This window comes from Myotis yumanensis, unplaced genomic scaffold, assembly GCF_028538775.1.
Source record: "Myotis yumanensis isolate MYYU_CA2020_CCGP unplaced genomic scaffold, mMyoYum1.0.hap1 SCAF_1, whole genome shotgun sequence".
Taxonomy (NCBI): domain Eukaryota; kingdom Metazoa; phylum Chordata; class Mammalia; order Chiroptera; family Vespertilionidae; genus Myotis; species Myotis yumanensis.
In genome coordinates this window covers 105,884,639-105,906,219 of record NW_027223752.1, presented here as the reverse complement: position 1 = coordinate 105,906,219, position 21,581 = coordinate 105,884,639, and the positions used below count along the sequence as shown (strand labels likewise).

Here is a 21,581-nt window from a genome sequence, read left to right as displayed (position 1 = left end):
GCCCCCAGCTGCGTAGGAGGCTCAGAGCAGGCGCTGTGTGTGTGTGTGTGTGTGCGTGTGCGCGCGTGTGCGCGCGCGCTGGGGGCCTGCCCCCAGCCACACCGTGGAGGCTTGGAGCAGGCGCCCCTCTGTGTTGATCTCTCAGGCTCCTGGCCTCCACTGTGTGTTGTACTTTCCCTTGAGCTGTGGCCAGGGTGGGGTGCTGCCTGCAGGCCGCGCTTTCCTGCTCTCGATCCGGATTGCCGCGGAGACCCGGGGGCAGGCCCTCCTGGGTGCTGCCTAAAGCCGCACTTTCCTGCTCTGGGATCGCCATGGCGACCCAGGTGCAGGCCCACCTGGGGGCTGTCTGCAGGCCGCACTTTCCTGCTCTGGGATCCCCATGGTGACTCAGGAGCAGGCCTTGCTGGGTGCTGCCTACAGGCCTCACTTTCCAGCTCACCAATTGCTGGATCGCAACGGCGACCCGGGGGCAGCACTTTCCTGCTCTCAGATTGCCATGGGGTCCCGGCTGGGGGCGGGGCTTAGGCCGCACACGGGAGTTCCAGCTGGGGGTAGGGCTTAGGCGGCACAGGGCTTAGGCAGCACATGGGGGTCCTGGCTTGGGGCAGGGCTTAGGCGGCACATGGGGGACCCAGCTTGGGGGCGGGGCTTAGGCGGCACACGGGGCCTGGATGTCGGCTCTTGCTGTCCCACCCTGCCTGCAGTATGCAAATTAGCCGTCATCTTTGTTGGCAGCTAATTTGCATATCACGCTGATTAGCCCATGGGGGCATAGCAAAGGTACAGTCAATTACCATCTTTGTCTATTATTAGATAGGATCTATCTATCTCTCTATCTTTAACAGAGGCTACTTATGAGGTCTGGATTTTTTGTTTTCATACTGTTGGAATGTTTTTCATCCTTGAACTTTTATTTTATATATTTAAGAAAACAGTTAAAATTTAATAAAATGTTTACCAAAATTCAGTGATTATAAGGCTATATGAGAACTTGGTATTTTGATGGCAGTTGGTAGAATCACAAACTGGCAAAATCATCCTTTATGGTGACTAAATCAAAGCTTATTTTGAGCAACTGTTATGACACACATCATATTAACCATTTTATATACACTTGCCTTATTTAAATCTCTAACCAAGCCTATCACGTAGATTCTATTTCTCACTTACTGGAGGTAATAGATTTAGAAGACTGAAGTATCTTGTCAAGAGACATAAAACTCCAGAGCCTGTGCTTTCAATCCCTACACTTTAGTATTGTTCAAAAGGGGTCTGAAAATTAGTTTTTTGTTTTTTGAAGGTTATTATCCCAGACAAAAGACCAGGTTTGAATCTGTATCCATTTCATCAAGTAAAAATAGTGTATTCACTATCCTTCTTTGAAAATATCATATTTGTATGGAAGTGAGTAGGCGATTAGAATCAAAATATTTTTTAGTCATAGCCTGCTCTGTTCACACAAGTTTAATGTTTTAACCCTTTTGTTTTGAATTTCCTCTGTAAAATGCAAACTTGAAATAACAGTTTTAGTCAGCTTTTGGAATTTTGTATAATTTAACTGTTAATTTCAATGGAATACTTTTTTTTAACACTTGGAGTGCGGGTGAATTTCCCGCCAAAATATAAGATGGCTCTGTCTTTTGGTTTTGTTCCATCCACCAAAAGGGTGGATTACAAACAAATATTTGGTAATACGCAGTTACAATCGGCCCGAGTTTACATGTTTCCCGCACTCCACCGCAAATCTATATGAACCGAGTTAAAGACGGCTCCCGCGGAGTACGCGCAATTCATGCGAGCTGACTTAACTCGTTTCCCGCACTCCAAGTGTTAATTTGAAGAAATGTACAATGTGTCGAAAAAAATCTTTCTACCTAAAATACTTGTACTACTAACTGTATTGTTAGCAACATCCTTTCAAGACTACTAAAGTCCCTCTATTTTAGAAACAAATGAACAAAAGTCTCTTTATAATGCTATACATTCTGTTTGCTTTTTAAAAAAATACATAAACTTACCTATTTCCCCCTCTTTTTAGGAACACCATCTTCAACGGGCTATTTCAGCACAGCAAGTGTATGGCGAGAAGAGGGATAATATGGTTATACCTGTCCCAGAGGCAGAAAGTAATATTGCTTACTATGAGTCTATATATCCTGGGGAATTTAAGATGCCAAAGCAGCTCATTCACATACAGCGTAAGTATCTACTCTCTTAATAATTATCCTATATAATAAAAGGGTAATATGCAAGTTGACCCTAATGGCGGAACGACCAGACTGACTGCTCAACCAATCACTATGAGGCTCACTGACCACCTCTCAGTCCCATTCCCTGGCTGTCAGCCTCCCATTGCCTGATGGCAAATGGGGAACCACCCAGCGGCAGGGGGTGGGGCCAACTCAGGCAGCCGGGGAAAGATGGCCCTAATCACAGGCCAGGCCTTGGGACCTTATCCGCACATGAATTTCATGCACCAGGCCTCTAGTATTTTCTATATTTATCTTCCAATGTAACTCTTGACAGATTTTTATCTGTTCAAGGCCATTTTCAGTACCCATTTCATTGACCAGCATTAATCAAATGAGCATTATTAAAGCCCATTTTCAGCTTTTAAAATTGTGTTTGAGATTTCTGCCTGACAAAAATGATAACCATTTTTATCCTAGATTTTTAGTTCCATCTCAACATGAGATCTTATGCTACTTTACACAAATGGTATAAATGATATGCCTCAGATATAGAAATGGTTTTCTTACTGTTCAGAAACTGTAATGTTAATAGTCTTAAAGAACATCTTAATGTCAGTCAGGAATTGGCAAACTTTCTGTAAAGGTTCAAATAGTAAATGTTTTAGGCTTTGTGAGTCTTTTCTGTCATTTGTTACATGTATTCAACTCTGCTGTATTTCGTAAGGCAAAATCAGCAATAGACAATACATAAACAAATGGACATGGTTGTGTTCCCATACAACTTTATTGACCAAAAAAAAAGATGGCAACCCAGTATTGGCCCGCAGGCCATATTTACCAGTCCTTGATCTGCGTTTCTATTATTTTTTTTAATTTAGTGTTCTAATTGTTTTACTTGGTAGTGATAGGTTCTTCATTAGAAATTATCTTTCTTTTTTAATGATTTTATTGATTTCAGAGAGAGGAAGGGAGAGGGATAGAAACATCAATGATGAGAGAGAATCATTGATCAGCTGCCTCCTGAACACCTCTTACTGGGAATTGAGACCGTAATCCGGGCATGTGCCCTGACTGGAAATCGAACTGTGACCTCGTGGTTCATGGATCAACACTCAACCACTGAGCCACACTGACTGAGCTAGAAATGATTTTTCAAGAGCTATCACAGATGATGCTAAATAGCTGAGAGCTTGTAGATTTAAAGGAAAATGTACTGTATATTTCGTTCTCTTAATCCCCAAGTAGTTGACAACTTAAAACATAGTTGATCGGTACTAAGGTAAAATTGCAACAGCTTTCATTGTTGTCTTGCTGACCTTTATAATCAAGAGGTTTTTCCAGGGGACTTTCTAAACTTTATTCAGGACAATATAAATCTATTTTGTTTTTATTATTATTTCTAAGGACACAGAGAAACTATTTTTAACTAGTTTTTATCTCATTAACTACTTTTGTAACTCATTTAACTTTTTCTCCACATGATCTAGTTTTTGTCCTGAGTTTTAAACATTTATTTTATTATTTCTTAAATATAAAAACCAAAAGTAAACATAGTGGCCATATTGGTTCTTATCAGTACTATACTGGCAGTTGATTTGATTTTAAGTTTGTTAATCCTCTCATGAAAAATCTGTACAATCACCACAGATAAAGTCACTGAAGAATCTTTACTCCTTTTTACAGCACCTGCATTGACCTTTGCAGTCCCCCTGACTTTCTTCATTCTGTTCTTATGTTCCTTTTGATGTTTTCTTGAGGTCTTCTTTTCAAACAGGCCATGTCTTGTAAGTCTATGTTTGGGTTCATTTTTCTTTGTATAATCCAGGGAATCAAATTATGCCAAAGCCAGTTGTCTTACACTCACTACCAAAATGGATTCTGAATCCAAATATAAAGATGGCATCTGTTGTGGTCTTGTAGATTTTGGCTAGTTTTTTTCAAACTTTTGTGTTAAGTACTATTGCCTTCCCTTGGCAAAGGACATCAATGACCATGTGTTTCCGCTGAAATAGTTTGTTGGTCAGGAACTTCCTGGTCTGGGTAGTTATGTCGTTCACGATGGCAGCCCATCTTCGAGCAGCCAGGGAGGAAAAGAGCTGGCTCATGTCTACTTCATTATGTTGAACACCTGAAACTATCATAGCCAGAGTGACTTTAAATTCCTAAATCCATTTTTGAGTCCAGAGTGCCTTTTGTTTCACAAAATCTTGACCCATAACATTTCAGGCCCTAGCTATTCCCTCAGAGATATTTCTAGAGGCTGCAAGTCCAAGATCCGGGGTGCCAGCATGGCAGGTGAGGTCTCTCTTTCAGACCACAGACTTATTGTTATGTCCTCACATGGTACAAAGGGGCATTTGATATTTTTAACTTGTGATATTTTTTCATCTTTAACTCTAATTTGCACCTAACCATATTGATTTCCTTTAGAAAAAAATAATAATTTCATTTAAAGGTTACTTTGAAATGAACCAAATAAGTGTCATGTATTTTCTTGCCCACTCACGTAATTAATTACTCATAAGGCACAGACACGGACATTTTAAACAAATTTGTTCAATATTAGAACCTAAAAGTTAGTTCTCTGGAAAATCACCTCTATCTGTAAGTTATAAATCTGATCTTCTATATATATTTACTAGAGCCACATTGTATTCCACAGCCACAGACTATATTATCTTACAAATGCATGCTTTTAGGTTAAAACAGGATTGAGTAAGATAAAATTACATTAATCAATTTACATTATCAAAAAAAATTTGCATGTTTTACAAATAGACTGCTTATTGATGACTAAAATCCACAAAACATTTTGCTGGTACTGAATGAATTAAATTCTGGTTAGAAAGTCAAAAGGAGCTATATTTAAAAAGAAATTGACTTTGCTGACTTTGGAAAATCTCAAATCTATTCTTGTCTTCAATTGGCTTAGGAAAGAGATCTTAATTTACTCTCTTATATTTTGTCAGAGCTTAAAGCAAAAAAACCATATAAAAATCATTATCCCTTCTTTAGTTTCATCCTGTAGTTACCTTCTAATCTAATTCACTGACTACTCCTCAATATTCCTTGATCCAAGGATTATTAAAATGTTTCTCTTTTGATTGGTGACCTGTAAAACTTCTAGATTACACAGTTAGGACTTCTCCTTTCCTATTTATACTGGAAGAAAGGACAAAACAGTTCTGACCTGAAGACAGAAACAATTCTCTCTCTCCCTTTCCCATGCACTTGGGTTTCAAAGCTCTGCTGTTAATCCTCAAAGGAAACATTTTCTAAAAGGTCTTGATAGAGGAGAACCAAGATGGTGGCATAAGTAAACACCTATACTTGCTGCCTCTCACAACCACATCAAAATTACAACTAAACGGCAGAATATCGACCACCCAGAACCACAGGAAAGCTGGCTAAGTGGAAGTTCCACAACTAGAGAGATGAAGAAAGCACATTAAGACTGGTAAGAGGTGCAGAGGTGTAGAAAATGCTGGCACCTGAATGTGCTGCTCTTTTAATCGGGAGGAAGATACAAGCTCCCGCTTGCTCTGAAATCCAGTTCCGGACAAGTCTCTGGGGGACCCAGACACATATGGGGAGAAACTGGACTGTCTGGCATCAGGACAGGAACACAAGGGCAGCTTTATCACAGAAGTGCTTGCAGCGATCATTGTTCCTGTATGGGGGGTACGGGATGCGGAGAAATGGGGATCTCTCCAGTGCAGGGCTGACTAGCAAGCCATTACTGTTTGCTCCGCCCAGGTGATTCCCAGAGACCCTGCCCCACCCAATTTAAAACCCCACCCAAGCTGTGCGCATCGGCCTTTGCATATGAATGTCCTGTCCTTTCTTCACTTAAAACCTGTCAAACTGCAGCTGGGTAAGAGAACCCCAGAGCTTCCAAAAGAAGGCCCGGCAGCAGCAGCCTGCCTTGTGTCACTGCTGGGCCTCATCTGGGCACTTCCAAACCCCATACAAAAAGGAGGAGTCTGCAAATCTCTCTGTAGCTCCTGCTGGGCGACCCCAGACAGAGGCTGACCTTGCACCTCCTTGGAGATCCAAGAGCCAGTGTACCCAGTGGTCAGAGTGAGACCATTCCGGATTACAACTCTTCACATCCATAAGTGACACACTCAAGGGACAGACTCAGTGAGCACCAAAGCCCCACTGAAGCAAGTCGTGCCCCATAAGGGTGTGTCCTGCACAACAGGTCTTCCATTGTAGACACAGCTGGTCATCACAGCCAATTGGCCTGGAGGTCAATTCCTCCCAGTGATACCAACAGCAATCAAGGGTTAACTACAACAAGACTGTGCAAACAGCCCACAAAGGGGTGCACCAAGAGCATCCACCTCAGGTGACTAGGGAGGCTGAGCCACTGGGCCCTATAGGACACCTACCACACAAAGCCACTCTACCAACTCAAGGAGACTTAGCAGCTACCCAGTACATAGAAACAAACACAGGGAAGCAGCCAAAATGTGGAGACAGAGAAACATGTCACAAATGAAAGAAATGGAGGAAAACAAACTACTGGATATAGAGTTCAAAACCACGGTTATAAGGCTACTCAAGAATCTTCTAGAAACCTCCGAGGAACTTAGTGAGACTTTCAAGGATCTTAATAAGAATGCCCAAAAAATGGAAAAGGACCAGTTTAGAAATTAAACATACACTGAGTGAAATAAACAATATACAAAGATCCAACAGCAGACTAGAGGATCCCAAGAATCAAGTCAAAGATTTGGTATACGAAGAAGCAAAAAACACCCAACCAGAAAAGAAAAAAGAAAAAAGAATCCAAAAATATGAAGATAGTGTAAGGAGCCTCTGGGACAACTTCAAGCCTACCAACATCTGAATTATGGGGTTCCAGAAGAAGAGAGAGAGCAAGATGTTGAAAACCTAATTGAAGAAATAATGACTGAAAACTTCCCCTACCTGGTGAAAAAAAAAGATTTACAAGTCCAGGAAGTGTAGAAAACCCCAAACAAGAGGAATCCAAAGAGACCACACCAAGACACATCATAATTAAAATGCCAACAGTTAAAGACAGAGAATCTTAAAAGCAGCAAGAGAAAAACAGTTACCTACAAGGGAGTACCCATACTACTGTCAGCTGATTTCTCAACAGAAACTTTGCAGGCCTGAAGGGAGTGGCAAGAAGTATACAAAGTGATGAATAGCAAGAACCTACAACCAAGATTACCCAGCAAAGCTATCATTTAGAATTGAACGTCAGATAAAGAGCTTCACAGACAAGAAGAATCTAAAGGAGTTCATCACCACCAAACCGGTATTATTTGAAATGCTGACAGGTATTCTCTAAGAACAGGAAGAAGAAGAAAAAGATAAAGATAAAAAGTTATGACTAACAAAGTGACAACAAATACATATCTGTCAACAAGTGAACCTAAAAACCAAAATGAATAAAAAACCTGATGAACAGAAGAGACTGGTGAATGCAATAGAATCAGGGGCATGGAAGGGGAGCAGACGTACAATTCTCGGGGGAAAGAGGCTGTGGGGGTTGTGGGAAGAGATGGCACAAAGAGCTTACACCTATGGTTGAGTTCAGTGTGTGGAGGAGGCCTGGAGTGGGGTGGGAACTGGGTGGAGGGGAGCTATGGGGAGAAAAAAGAGGAACATCTGTAATAATCTGAACAATAAAGATTTATAAAACAAATGAAAGGTCGTGTGTGTGTGTGTGTGTGTGTGTGTGTGTGTGTAGATATAGACATATGCATTTCTAGTTCCACTAGAAGAGCTAGAAGCAAAAAATATTCAGTAGCAATGATCACACCTAGCATCTAATCTTTAATCTCTTCCCTACTAAATGGAACCAAGAATCTATGGTGAAGTGGCTGATTTCAGTGACTGGGACAGGGTAGGCACAAGATGAACCTGGAACATCTTTTCATGCCAGAAATTAAGTACACAGGAGTTTCCACTAATTCTGGGACAATTTAAGTGGAAAATTTTAAGTACAGCAGTAAATTATAATTGAAACACTACGAATTCATGAGGCCAACATGATGACAAATAGATGAGTGGTGGATAAGAGTACCTCTCATGCTTTTATTGTGGAATGCCAAGAGCTGAATGGTACATACGAAGAGAGTGCTGGAGTTGGGAAATTATTTTCACAATTAACATGATCAAGATTGGATCACATAAAAATCATCAATATGTGCTCAGTATAAGAGGAAATTTTGAGGCGCAGGATATTTGCATGGTATTAAGTTCTCAAACTGCTTATTAGTTACAAGGATGGAAAAAATACAGTGGAGTAATCAGGCAGTTTCTTGAATGTGATCAAAATTATCATCACTCACGAACAACTAATTGTGTGCCTTTAGATGAACATTGTGTGCCTTTAGATGTAGCCTGAGGAATATTAAAAATTGAGTATGCAATATGCCAGCCAATAGTACATAATCTTATCACAGTGAGGGGGAAAATCAGACAAGGTGAGAAATGTGATGATAATAAATAATAATAAAATAATATCCTGGGAAGAGGATATTTTTTCTTCAAAAAATATCAATGTCTTAAAAGACAAAGCATGGAGTGTAAAGTAGAACAGAGGGAGTATAGTCAGTAATATTGTGATAACTATGTATGGTGCCAGGTGGGTACTAGATTTATTGTGGGTGGTCACTGTAATTTATATAATTGTCTAATTACTATGCTATATGCCTAAAACTAAAATAATCATGAATGTCAACTATAATTGAAAATTAAAATTTTAAACAGACAAAGAAAGGCTGTGGAATTGTTCAGATTTAAATTGGCTAAAGAGACAACAATGAAGCTAATACCTAATCCTAGACTGGTTCTGTGCTGCAGGGAGAAAATATTATAAATTATTAGATAGATGACAAATTGGAATATAGGCAGGACTTTAAATTGTATGAGTGTAAATTTATGAAGTTGATGACTGTACTGTTAAATATACTCTTAAGTATTTGGCAGTAAAGAACCATGTATATTACTCTTTGATGGCTCAAAAAATAGTGTGTGTGTGTGTGTGTGTGTGTGTGTGTATGTGTGTAGAGAGAGAGAGAGAGAGAGCATGCACATGTAAATGATAAAACACGGAGTAAAATTTCAACATTAACTGAATTTGGGTAAAGATTTGTAGGTGTTCTTATACTATTTTTATTTTGCAGCTTTTATAAGTCTAAACTTACTTATAAATAAAAATACTTTTAAAAATAGATTCGTGTAGAGCAGTGGTTCTCAACCTTCCTAATGCCGCGACCCTTTAATACAGTTCCTCATGTTGTGGTGACCCCCAACCATAAAATTGTTTTCGTTGCTACTTCATAACTGTAATTTTGCTATTGTTATGAATCATAATGTAAATATCTGATATGCAGGATGTATTTTCATTGTTATACATTAAACATAATTAAAGCATACTGATTAATCACAGAAACAATATGTAATTATATATGTGTTTTCCGATGATCTTAGGCGACCCCTGTGAAAGGGTCGTTTGACCCCCAAAGGGGTCGTGACCCACAGGTTGAGAACTGCTGGTGTGGAGCTTATATTTTTACTAGAGGCCTGGTGCACGAAATTCATGCACGGGTACGGTCCCTAGGCCCAGCCGGTGATCAGGGCCGATCTGTGGGGTAGCCAGCGGGGCAATCAGGGGGCCCCCGCTGGCACCTGCTTTGGCTAGCCTGGGGCCTGCAGGCTGGGGGCAGCTCCTACATTGAGTGACTGCCCCCCTGTTGGTCAGTGCATGTCATAGCAAGCGGTTGAGCAGCCTTAGCATATCATTTGCATATTACACTTTAATTGGTTGAAAGGATAACCAGACGACCAGACACTTAGCATATTAGGCTTTTATTATATAGGATTGCCTCTCAGAATAATTGTGTCCTGTCTTTATACCCTCATTCTGAAAAATTACATATTTTCTCCTTCCCTTTGCCTGCCTCCACTTCCCACTACAACATACATTCTTCCCCCATTATTATTCTGGTACTACTTTCTGGCAGATAAACTCTATGGCATGAACCACAGAGCTTTATCTATAAAGGATTTCATATCTGGGATTTGAGAACTTTCAACTGTGGGATTCTCCACTTATTGTCCCCCAGATACATTTGGAAGCGACTCCAAGTTTTCTCTCTTAGAAACACTATAAAGAAGTTGAAAGAATTTCCTGGTCTGGCTAGCCTGTGATAATTTTCTTTTCTTCAGTATAAGGCAAATATGTCAAATACCTACCATCCCATAGTAAATATCACTATTATGAAAATCTTTTCTGTTGCTCAGACTTACTTCAAGGAGTTTTGCAAGTAGATATTAACTAATCATTGAGAGTTAGTATTTGAGTTGAAACCTTGAATAGTGTGCCTTCCTTTTATTCAGGGATTATATTCTGTTCCTAATCCACATTTTGTGCCATTTCATTTCACTATTTTCTTTTTATGTTTTAAAAATACTATTTGGAGTTATAGACATACTCACCCATACACACTTAGTCTGATCCACAATATGGCATTTGTTACATAGACATTCATATATGTTTCATCTCTATCACTGAACTCTTAAGTCTGAGGGCAGGTACCATGGTTTGTGCCACTCTATTTAAAATAATCAATTTATATATAAACATATGCATATACGGTGGGGGGAGAGATTTCCTTTTGCTAACTTCATTCTCTATAGCATTTTTTCTCTGTACATTATAAAGGGTGTCCCAAAATTCACGCAAGAAGTAATTTTGATAGAAAACACAGGTTTATAATTAAAAATTGTAAATTTTTTATTGATTCATAAAGTATACAGTATAGGGTTATGTATAGAATAGCATATTGGGTAAATGACCTCCACCGCTTTGCTGGCACAGACGCACTCTTTTGTTGAAATCTTCCATGACCGTTTTGCATAAATGTGACTGAATTTCATTGATACAGCGCTCATTTTCCTCCTTCAAGGTGTGGGTGGTCGTGGGCTTGTTGGCATAAACCTTAGACTTCAAAAAACCCCAAAGAAAAAAGTCCAACAGCGTTAAATCGCATGATCTGGGCTGCCAATTCTGGTCACCAAAACGGGAAATTACACGACCAGGAAATGACTCATGCAGTAATTGAACTGTTTCTCAGGCTGTATGGCATGTGGCACCGTCTTGAAACCACATGTCATCCACATCCATATCTTGCAATTTAGGCACAAAAAACTGGATTATCATGTTGCAGTAGTGAGCACCATTAACTGTTACTGCCTGAGCAGCCAGCGCATTTCAGTCATGGAAAATTTCAACAAAAGAGTGCGTATGTGCCAGCAAAGCAGTGGATGCCATTTACCTGATATGCTATTCCATACATAACCCTATACTGTATACTTTATGAATCAATAAAAAATTGACAATTTTTAATTATAAACCTGTGTTTTCTATAAAAATTACTTCTTGCGTGAATTTTGGGACACCCTTTATTTTGTTTAACCATATACATATCTGTGCTTGTCCCTATCCAATATTTTTAAAGGAGTCAGCTTCTACAGTATGGCTCCCATTATTTAATAATGATTGGCTGGCTATCTAGGTCTCTATTTTAATTGGCAGAACTTAATTAGAAAAGACAACCTATTGCCCTTATTCTCTTTATACCCTATTTCCTACTTTGAACACAGTCAATAACATGGCCCAGAAAATTAGAAGACAGTCCTATTTCTGGGACCATGATAAATATATTACATCTTTATTAGCTTTGGTTGAGCTGTTAGAATTGCAGTCTTGGCTGGAGCTAAATTATACTTTAATCATTGCCTGAGAATTTATTTTAGTCAAATAAAATCCTAAAGTGAATTTTTTCATGTTAGCTTTTCTCTAGGGCTTAAATATTTTATACCTGAACAAGAATTGGCTCTTTATATTTTAAGATCTTAGATATATTTGTACCAACTAAAAGAATAGCTTCTTGCAGAGGCAATAGCAATTTAACTCTCAAATACTGTTAATTTTAGTGGGAAACAAACTGAGATCCCTAGGATAGAAATTTTCCTTTCCAGTCTTAATTCTGTTCCCTGATATGTTGGACATGACTTGTCATTGATGATGTATTGTATGCCAGAAGTATGTCAGATATATTTTGATAATGCAAAAGTAAGTTGGTATTAGGTGAGCTTGTTTAGTTTTTATGATAAATTAAGCTTTGTAAATGTGATTTGATCTAAGTAAAAATAAATTTTATACTGGAGGATGCAGAAGTAATGTCTAAATGAGACCCTAAAAATATGCCCTTACGAAGGCAGAACATTGCTAGATGGTCCCTATCAGTTTGGTTTTCTGGATTATTTAGATCACCACTCTTCAATAGAACTTTTAATGATGATGGAAATGTTCTATAATCTTTGCCATCTGGTACATCACTAGGCACATGTTGCTATTGTGGCTTGAAATGTGGCTAATGTGACTGAGGTACTGAGTTTTTAATTTAGTTCATTGAAATCCAATTAGTCACACATGGAACAACACAAATATGGATTATCTTGGTTAGGGACAAGAAAAACAAGTGTTTTTAATCCAGCAGTCAAAGTTTTAATCCACTTTGAGATCTCTAAAAGCTCTGTTTCCATAGCAGTAACAGATAGAATAAGATCAAGAAAAATCATTAGAGGAATTAAGAGTGCAAAGAGAACCAAGATGTTGGCATAGGTAAACGCCTGTACTTGCTGCCTCCCACAACTACATCAAAATTACAACTGAAATACAGAACAACTATCATCCAGAACCACTGGAAAGCTGGCTGAATGGAAGTACTACTACTAGAGAAGTAAAGAACAAAGCACACTGAGACTGGTAGGAGGTGCGGAGATGCGGAACGGGCTGGTCTGGCACCCGAGTGTGCTGCTTTTTTAATTAGGAGGGATATTGCCTCTGTGGAGACCACCTGGAGCAGCAAGGGGTCCCAGCCCCACACCAGACTCCCAGCCCAGGGTTCCAGAGCTGGGGAAAGAAGTACCTATGGGTAGTAAGAACTACGGACTGTAAAACCAGTGCAGATTGAGCGGAGTGACACACAGGCTGCTGGAGACCCAGCTGCTCCTTTTAAAAGGCCAGCACCATGAACTGAATTTACAAACTCATACTTCCTCTGAGATCCAGTGCCAGGCGAGACTCTAGGGGACCCAGACACATATGGGGTGCAACTAGACTGTCTGGCATCTGTGCAGGAACTTGGGGCAGCTTTCTTCCAGACGGAGGTGCTCACAGCAGTCATTGTTCCTGTGCTGGGACCTCCCTGGTGCAGGGCTGACTGGCAGCCATTGCTGTTTGCTATGCCCAGGTGATACCCTGAGACCCCGCCCCTCCCAGTTTACAACCCCACCCAAGCTGTGCTCAGCGGCTTTTGCATGTGAATGGTCTTTCCTTTCTCAGGCTAAAACTGTCTAGCTGCAGCTGGTTCAGGGAGCCCCAAATCTATCAATAAAAGGCCCAAGGCCACAGCAGCACCAGCCTGTCTTGTTTCACAGTTGGGCCTCATCTGGGCACTTCCAAACCCCATACAAAGAAGAGGAATCTGCAGATTTCTCTGTAGCTCCTGCTGGGCGGCCCCAGGCAGTGGCAACTTTGCACCTCCCTGGAGAACCAAGAGCCAGTGTACCTAGTGGTCAGTGTGAGACCATACCAGATTACAACTCTTCACATCCATAATTGACATACTCAAGGGCCAGACACAGTGAGCACCAAAGCCCCACTGAAGCAAATCCTGCTCCATAAGGGTGTCTCCTGCACAGCAATTCTCTACTGTAGTTGCAGCTGGTCTCCATTGCCAATTGGCCTGGAGGTCAATTCCTCCCAGTAACACTAACAGCAATCAAGGCTCAACTATAACAAAACTGTACACAAAGCCCAGAGTGTCCACTTCAGGTAATTGGGGAGGCTGAGCCCCTGACCACTATAGGACACCTACTAAACAAGGCCACTCTTATCAACTCAAGGAGACTTAGCAGCTACCCAGTACATAGAAACAAACACAGGGAAGCAGCCAAAATGTGGAGACAGAGAAACATGTCACAAATGAAAGAAATGGAGGAAAACAAACTACTGGATATAGAGTTCAAAACCATGGTTATAAGACTACTCAATCTTCTAGAAACCTCCAAGGAACTTAGTGAGACTTTCAAGGATCTTAATAAGAATGCCAAAAAATGGAAAAGGACCAGTCAGAAATTAAACATACACTAACTGAAATAAAAAATAATATACAGAGATCCAACAGCAGACTAGAGGATCCCAAGAATCAAGTCAAAGATTTGGAATACGAAGAAGCAAAAAACACCCAACCAGAAAAGAAAAAAGGATCCAAAAATACGAAGATAGTATAAGGAGCCTCTGGGACAACTTCAAGCCTACCAATATCTGAATTATGGGGTTCCAGAAGAAGAGAGAGAGCAAGATATTGAAAACCTATTTGAAGAAATAATGACAGGAAACTTCCCCTACCTGGTGAAAGAAATAGACTTACAAGTCCAGGAAGTGCAGAGAACCCCAAAAAAAAGGAATCCAAAGAGGACCACACCAAGACACATCATAATTAAAATGCCAAAGGCAAAAGACAAAGAGAGAATCTTAAAAGCAGCAAGAGAAAAACAGTTAGTTACCTACAAGGGAGTACCCATACGACTGTCAGCTGATTTCTCAACAGAAACTATGCAGGCCTGAAGGGAGTAGCAAGAAATATTCCAAGTGATGAATAGCAAGAACCTACAACCAAGAATACTCTACCCAGCAAATTATCATTTAGAATTGAAGGTCAGATAAAGAGCTTCACAGACAAGAAGAATCTAAAGGAGTTCATCACCACCAAACCAGTCTTATGAAATGCTGAAGGGTATTCTTTAAGAAGAGGAAGAAGAGGATGAAGAAGAAAAAGGTAAAGATAAAAAATATGAATAACAAAGTGACAACAAATACATTATCTATCAACAATTGAATCTAAAAATCAAATGAATAAATCTGATAAACAGAATAGACTGGTGGTTGGAATAGAATCGGGCATGGAAATGGAACAGACTGACGATTCTCAGAGGGAAGAGGGTGTGTGCGGGGGTGTGGGAAGAGATTAGCAAAGATCTTATATGTATGTATGCAGTACCTATGGACACAGACAATAGGGTGGCAAGGGTCTGGGGTGGGGTGTGAACCAGGTGGAGAGGAGCTACAGGGGGGAAAAAAGAGGGACATCTGTAATAATCTCAACAATAAGGATTATAAAGGAGTCTTAATATTTATTTACTTTAATTAGGAAATTGGGAATGCCATAGAAGTGTGTTATAGGTCAAAATAGAAAATGAAACAAAATAGTATATTTGATTTTTATTTTATTATAGTTGACATTCAATATTTATTTTATATTAGTTTCAGGTGTACAGTATAGTGGTTAGACATTTACACAAATTACACAGCAATCCCACAATACACAATACCATACATAGGTAGATAATAAGTACAGGGGGTGGCAAAGGTAGGTTTACAGTTTTATGGGTAAACATACAATAATTAATAATACAAAAGTAAACTGTTTCAGGTACTCAGAACTGTAAACCTACTCTTGCCCCAGTTTGTATTATTGACTATATTCCCTGTGCTATACTTGACAGGAGTTGATGTCAGGTTGAGTTTTAAAACGAATAAATAGTCATTTGCTAGGTGAACACGCAAATAGTTAATGTAAAAGCCTGAAGACATGAAATAACTTGCTGTATGAAATATGAATTTTTATATTGCTAAGTCATAAAGTACGGATGAGACTGGACAGAGTAGATCAAGAAGGGCCTTATATATGTAATTGTAAGGATTTGGATTCTAAAGTGATGGGAATTTAGTAAGAGGAATTGGGCAAGGAAAAGCTGTGAGAAATTACAATGTCAAGCTACTTAATATTTTAGTTTTATTATGGTCAACCTTGCCTCATTTTGATAAGTAGTTAAATGACATTTGATAATACAGAGCCGTGGTGCTTGCCTCTTTTTTCAAATCTTGACAAATACAAGAAACACCTCACATTTCTATCACCATGACAGTGAGTCAGTCTCATGAGGGAACAAACCTCCTTAACCAGGAATTCACTCACTGTGTGATAACTATTACTTGTTGGCAGTGTCTTCTCACACTTCAGCTTAAAATACCACACCCTAAACTTTTGGTAAAGAAGTTAAATAATATATAAATTAAGACTTAAATATTCTAGAAACAAACTTATATAAAGATATCTTTTATGTTATGTCAAACCATATGAAATCGCTGACATTTTGTCAAGTTTTATGAGCTACAAAACTTTTCATATAGTCTAACCAATACATTTAATAATCTATGTTTTTAATAATGGGTTCCTAGTTTATTTGCTTTTGAGGGTGGAGTAACATCTATTGTCTTTTATAATGTATATTAACAGTAAATATAATTTCATTTCTTAAACTTTAAGTGTAGGAAATATATCTATAAGTTTAGATTGAGTGTCTGCAAACAAAATTTGAAGAAAATCTTATTTCTTTAGAAAGAATAGGTCTTGTTTTTGTCTAGACGACTATGAGAGGGTTTGTCAAGTGAAGGCACACAGTAAATGATTGCTTATGGCTTCTTCTGTCAGCTTTTAGTTTGGATGCTGAACAGCCTGACTATGATTTGGATTCTGAAGATGAAGTATTCGTGAATAAACTGAAAAAGATAATGGACATCTGCCCATTGCAGTTTGAGGAGATGATTGACCGTCTAGAAAAAGGGAGTGGTCAGCAGGTACAACTTCCTTAAATATATAATAAGTGTGTGTGTGTGTGTATTTATATAATATCTACATTGATATGGCAATAGTATAATGTTGGGGAGAGCTAAGTGAGCAGGCTCTGGAGTTAGTAAGCATGAAGTCATATCCTATCTCTGCCTACTATAACCTGTATAGTTTTGAGCAGTATGTTTATATTTCTCTGTGCCTCTGTGCCTCAATTTTCTCATCTGTAAAGTAGATATGATAAATATCATGGGATTGTTGTGAAAATTAAATAAAATAATGTGTATAAAACGTCTACCTCAATGACTAGCATGTAAGGTACTCTGTGTTTGCTATTGTAAATACTGTTGTTATTTTTATTGTTGTCATTTAAATTTGAAATTACCTTTGAACCTTATATATGTATATTATATGAAAATGACATAATAATTTTACATTTAGCCAGTCAGTCTGCAGGAAGCCAAATTACTGCTAAAAGAAGATGATGAATTAATTAAAGAAGTTTATGAATACTGGATTAAAAAGAGAAAAAACTGTCGAGGGCCATCTCTTATCCCATCAGTAAAACAAGAAAAGCGAGATGGTTCTAGCACAAATGATCCTTATGTGGCTTTTAGAAGACGAACTGAAAAAATGCAGACTCGAAAAGTAAGTGAATTTGAGAAATTTTTTACGTGTTTTTGATGTAAGAAAAACTATTTATAGTTATGAATGTCTCAGTATCTGGAAGTTGTGTTTTAATTTGTGTTTAAATAGACTTTATATACAATATAATGAAAAATACTAATTTAAAATAACTTGGCTTTAAGACTCATTATGGAGCTGTTGGTATATTTTAATCTTCATCCGTTTAAAATCATATACAAACTTGATTTCCTGGAGATCCATTCCCCCTTTCAATGTTTTAAAAATCTCTCTTTACCCTTCAAATAAATATATATACTAGAGACCTGGCACTGGGGGTAGGGGAGTGGTCCCTCAGCCCAGCCTGCACCCTCTCCAATCTGGGACTGCTGGCTCCCAACTGCTCGCCTGCCTGCCTGCCTGATTGCCCCTAACCATTCCCCTGCCAGCCTGATCAATGCCTAACTGCTCCCCTCCCAGCCCAATTGCCCCCAACTGCCCTCCCCTGCAGGCCTGGTCGCCCCCAACTGCCCTCCCCTGCAGGCCTGGTCGCCCCCAACTGCCCTCCCCTGCTGGCCTGGTCCCCCCCAACTGCCCTCCCCTGCTGGCCTGGTCTCCCCCAACTGCCCTCCCCTGCTGGCCATCTTGTGGCGGCCATCTTGTGTCCACATGGGGACGGCCATCTTGTGTAAGGGCGTGGTGGTCAATTTGCATATTACCTCTTTATTATATAGGATCAGTAGCTATGTTCAGAATGCCACTAGCTAGAAGTGCTTATTGACATTAAATAAGGACCTTTATATTTGCAGAATCGCAAAAACGATGAAGCCTCTTACGAAAAAATGCTTAAGCTGCGTCGAGATCTAAGTCGGGCTGTTACTATTCTAGAGATGATAAAAAGAAGAGAAAAGAGTAAAAGGGAGCTATTGCACTTAACACTGGAAATTATGGAAAAGAGGTAAAGTATATTTTAATAGCAGTAGGAAGTATGGTACTATAAGCATTTTGTATACTGAGTTAATTTACTTCCTAAGCAATTATCTGTTAGTCCAGAGATATCTTCTTTTAATAATAACTAGAGACTATTTAAATGTGTGCTATAATATCCTTTGTATAATTTTACATATATTCCTTTCTTTATTTTCTTTAAAAGTTATTGTATTCAGTAAAATTAAAATGTGCCAGGTATTTCCATTTTGAAATTTTTTTTTGTCCTTATGTGAGTGGGTGCATGGCTATAAGAGAGAGTATTTGTCATTTTAAACTTTTATGTTATTTACTAGAATGTACTGATTTAAAAAAACATAAAGAAGAAAGGAAAAGGCCTTAATCCTAACACTCAAATAACCATTCAGCAAGATACACAGTGAAAACTTTAAGCCTTACTCACCTGTTTCCTAGTGTCAATCCCCAGAGAAAACCGCTGTTGAATTTCTTGTGATTCAGTTCAGAAAAATTAGTTTTGTATATAACACAGGCAATTTAAATTAGCAGAAAGTTCTTAATCTTAGGCATTAACTTCAACATCTCTACCAAATCTTTTTTTTTCTTTTTTAATTAAATCTTTATTGTTCAGATTATTACAGTTGTTCCTCTTTTTTCTCCCCCATAGCTCCCCTCCACCTGGTTCCCACCCCACCCTCTGTCCTCACCCCCCACCCCCCCACTGTCCTAATCCATAGGTGCACGATTTTTGTCCAGTCTCTTCCCGCATCCCCCACACCCCTTTCACCCCCAAGAATAGTCAGTCCACTCCCTTTCTATGCCCCTGATTCTATTATAATCACCAGTTCATTCTGTTCATCAGATTATTTATTCACTTGATTTTTAGATTCACTTGTTGATAGATGTGTATTTGTTGTTCATAGTTTGTATCTTTACCTTTTTCTTCTTCTTCCTCTTAAAGGATACCTTTCAGCATTTCATATAATACTGGTTTGGTGGTGATGAACTCCTTTAGCTTTTTCTTATCTGTGAAGCTCTTTATCTGACCTTCAATTCTGAATGATAGCTTTGCTGGATAAAGTAATCTTGGTTGTAGGTTCTTGGCATTCATTACTTTGAATATTTCTTGCCACTCCCTTCTGGCCTGCAAAGTTTCTGTTGAGAAGTCAGCTGACAGTCATATTGGTACTCCCTTGTAGGTAACTGACTGGTTTTCTCTTGCTGCTGTTAAGATTCTCTCTTTATCTTTTGCTCTTGGCATTTTAATTATGATGTGTCTTGGTGTGGTCCTCTTTGGATTCCTTTTGTTTGGGGTTCTCTGCGCTTCCTGGACTTGTAAGTCTATTTCTTTCACCAGGTAGGGGAAGTTTTCTGTCATTATTTCTTCAAATAGGTTTTCAATATCTTGCTCTCTCTCTTCTTCTGGCACCCCTATAATTTGGATGTTGGTACGCTTGAAGCTGTCCCAGAGGCTCCTTATACTATCTTTGTATTTTTGGATTCTTTTTTCATTTTTCTTTTCTGGTTGGGTGTTTTTTGCTTCTTCGTATTTCAAATCTTTGACTTGACTTGATTCTTGCGATCCTCTAGTCTGCTGTTGGAAATCTGCATAATATCCTTTATTTCAGTCAGTGTATGCTTAATTTCTAGTTGGTCCTTTTTCATAACCTCGAGAGTCTCACTAGATTTCTTGAGGGTCTCACTACATTTATCGGTGGTCTCACCGGTCTTTTTGAGGGTCTTACTAAATTTATCGGTGGTTTCTAGAAAGTTCTTGAAAAACCTTAAAAGTGTGGTTTTGAACTCTATATCCGGTAGTTTGCTTTCCTCCATTTCTGTCATTTGTGACCTGTTTCTTTGTCTCCACATTTTGGCTGCTTCCCTATGTTGATAGAGTGGCTTTGTGTGCTAGGTGTCCTATAGGGCCCAGTGGCTCAGCCTCCCCAATTACCTGAGGTGGACACTCTTGGTGCACCCCTTTGTGGGCTTTGTGCACAGTCTTGTTGTAGGTAAGCCTTGATTGTTGTAGGTATCACTAGGAAGAATTGACCTCCAGGCCAATTGGCTGTGAGTCAGCTGTGTCTGCAGTGAGAGAACTTCAGTGCTGAAGGCACCCTTATGAGGCTAGACTTGCTTCAGTGGGGCTTTGGTGCTCACTGAGTCTGCCCCCTGAGTGTGTCCCTTATGGATCTGAGGAGTTGTAATTGGAATGGTCCCACTCTGACCACTGGGTACACTGGCTCTTGGATCTAAGGAGGTGCTAATTTAGCCTCTGCCTGAGGCTACCCAGCAGGAGCTATGAGGAGATCTGCCGATTCCCCTTTCTTGTTTGGGGTTTGGAGGTGCCCAAATGAGGCCCAGCTGTGAAGCAATGCAAGCTGCTGTGGGGCTTTGGGCCTTCTCTTGCAAGTTCTGGGTCTGTCTGGCCCAGCTGCAGTTTGTTAGGTAGTTTTCAGATTGCAAAGGGCCAGGGCATTCATATGCAAAGGCTTGGGTGGGGCGGGGTCTCAGAGAATCAACAGGGCGGAGCAAGCAGCTATGGCTGATTTTCAGCCCTGCCCTAAGTGGCCCTCGTCTCAGTGTAGCGCTGCAAGCACCTTTGAGAGAAAGCCGCCCTCGAGTTCTGAGTTCTGCCCGCTGCCAGACAGTCCAGTTTCTCCCCGTATGAGTCTGGGTCCCCAGAGACTCACCCGGAACTGGAGTTCAGAGCAGTCGGGGGCTTGTGACTCCCTCCCCATTCAAAAAGACAGCCGTGTCCTCAGTTGCCAGCCCTTGCCGCGTGCGCCTCCTTACCTCTGCACTTCCGCACCTCCTCTGAGTCTCAGTGTGCTTTTCTCTTTCCTTCTAGTTGTAGAATTTCCACTCAGCCAGCCTTCCTGTGGTTCTGGATGATGTCTGTTTTGTCTTTTAGTTGTATTTTTAAATTTGTTGTGGGAGGCAGCAATTTCCGGTGTTTACCTATGCCACCATCTTGGTTTCTCAAACACTTCTACCAAATCTTTCACCAAAACTACTAAGTTAAAATTTGAACCTTTGTGCCCTGACCGGGTGGCTCAGTTAGTTGCAGCATCAT

The 21,581-nt window shown here is 39.8% G+C and overlaps 1 protein-coding gene across 4 annotated transcripts in view; it reads left to right on the top strand.

Moving 5' to 3' along the window:
• The window catches only part of EPC1 (enhancer of polycomb homolog 1), a 111,757-nt gene that overhangs the window by 73,061 nt on the left and 17,115 nt on the right, over positions 1–21,581 (top strand). For all 4 annotated transcript variants that reach the window (XM_070429064.1, XM_070429054.1, XM_070429045.1 and 1 more), the window contains exons 2-5: positions 2,039–2,198; positions 16,802–16,947; positions 17,381–17,587; positions 18,373–18,521. In XM_070429064.1, the coding sequence (XP_070285165.1) occupies positions 2,099–2,198; positions 16,802–16,947; positions 17,381–17,587; positions 18,373–18,521 (602 nt within the window). In that variant the 5' untranslated portion in view covers positions 2,039–2,098. The remainder of the gene's footprint in view (positions 1–2,038; positions 2,199–16,801; positions 16,948–17,380; positions 17,588–18,372; positions 18,522–21,581) is intronic.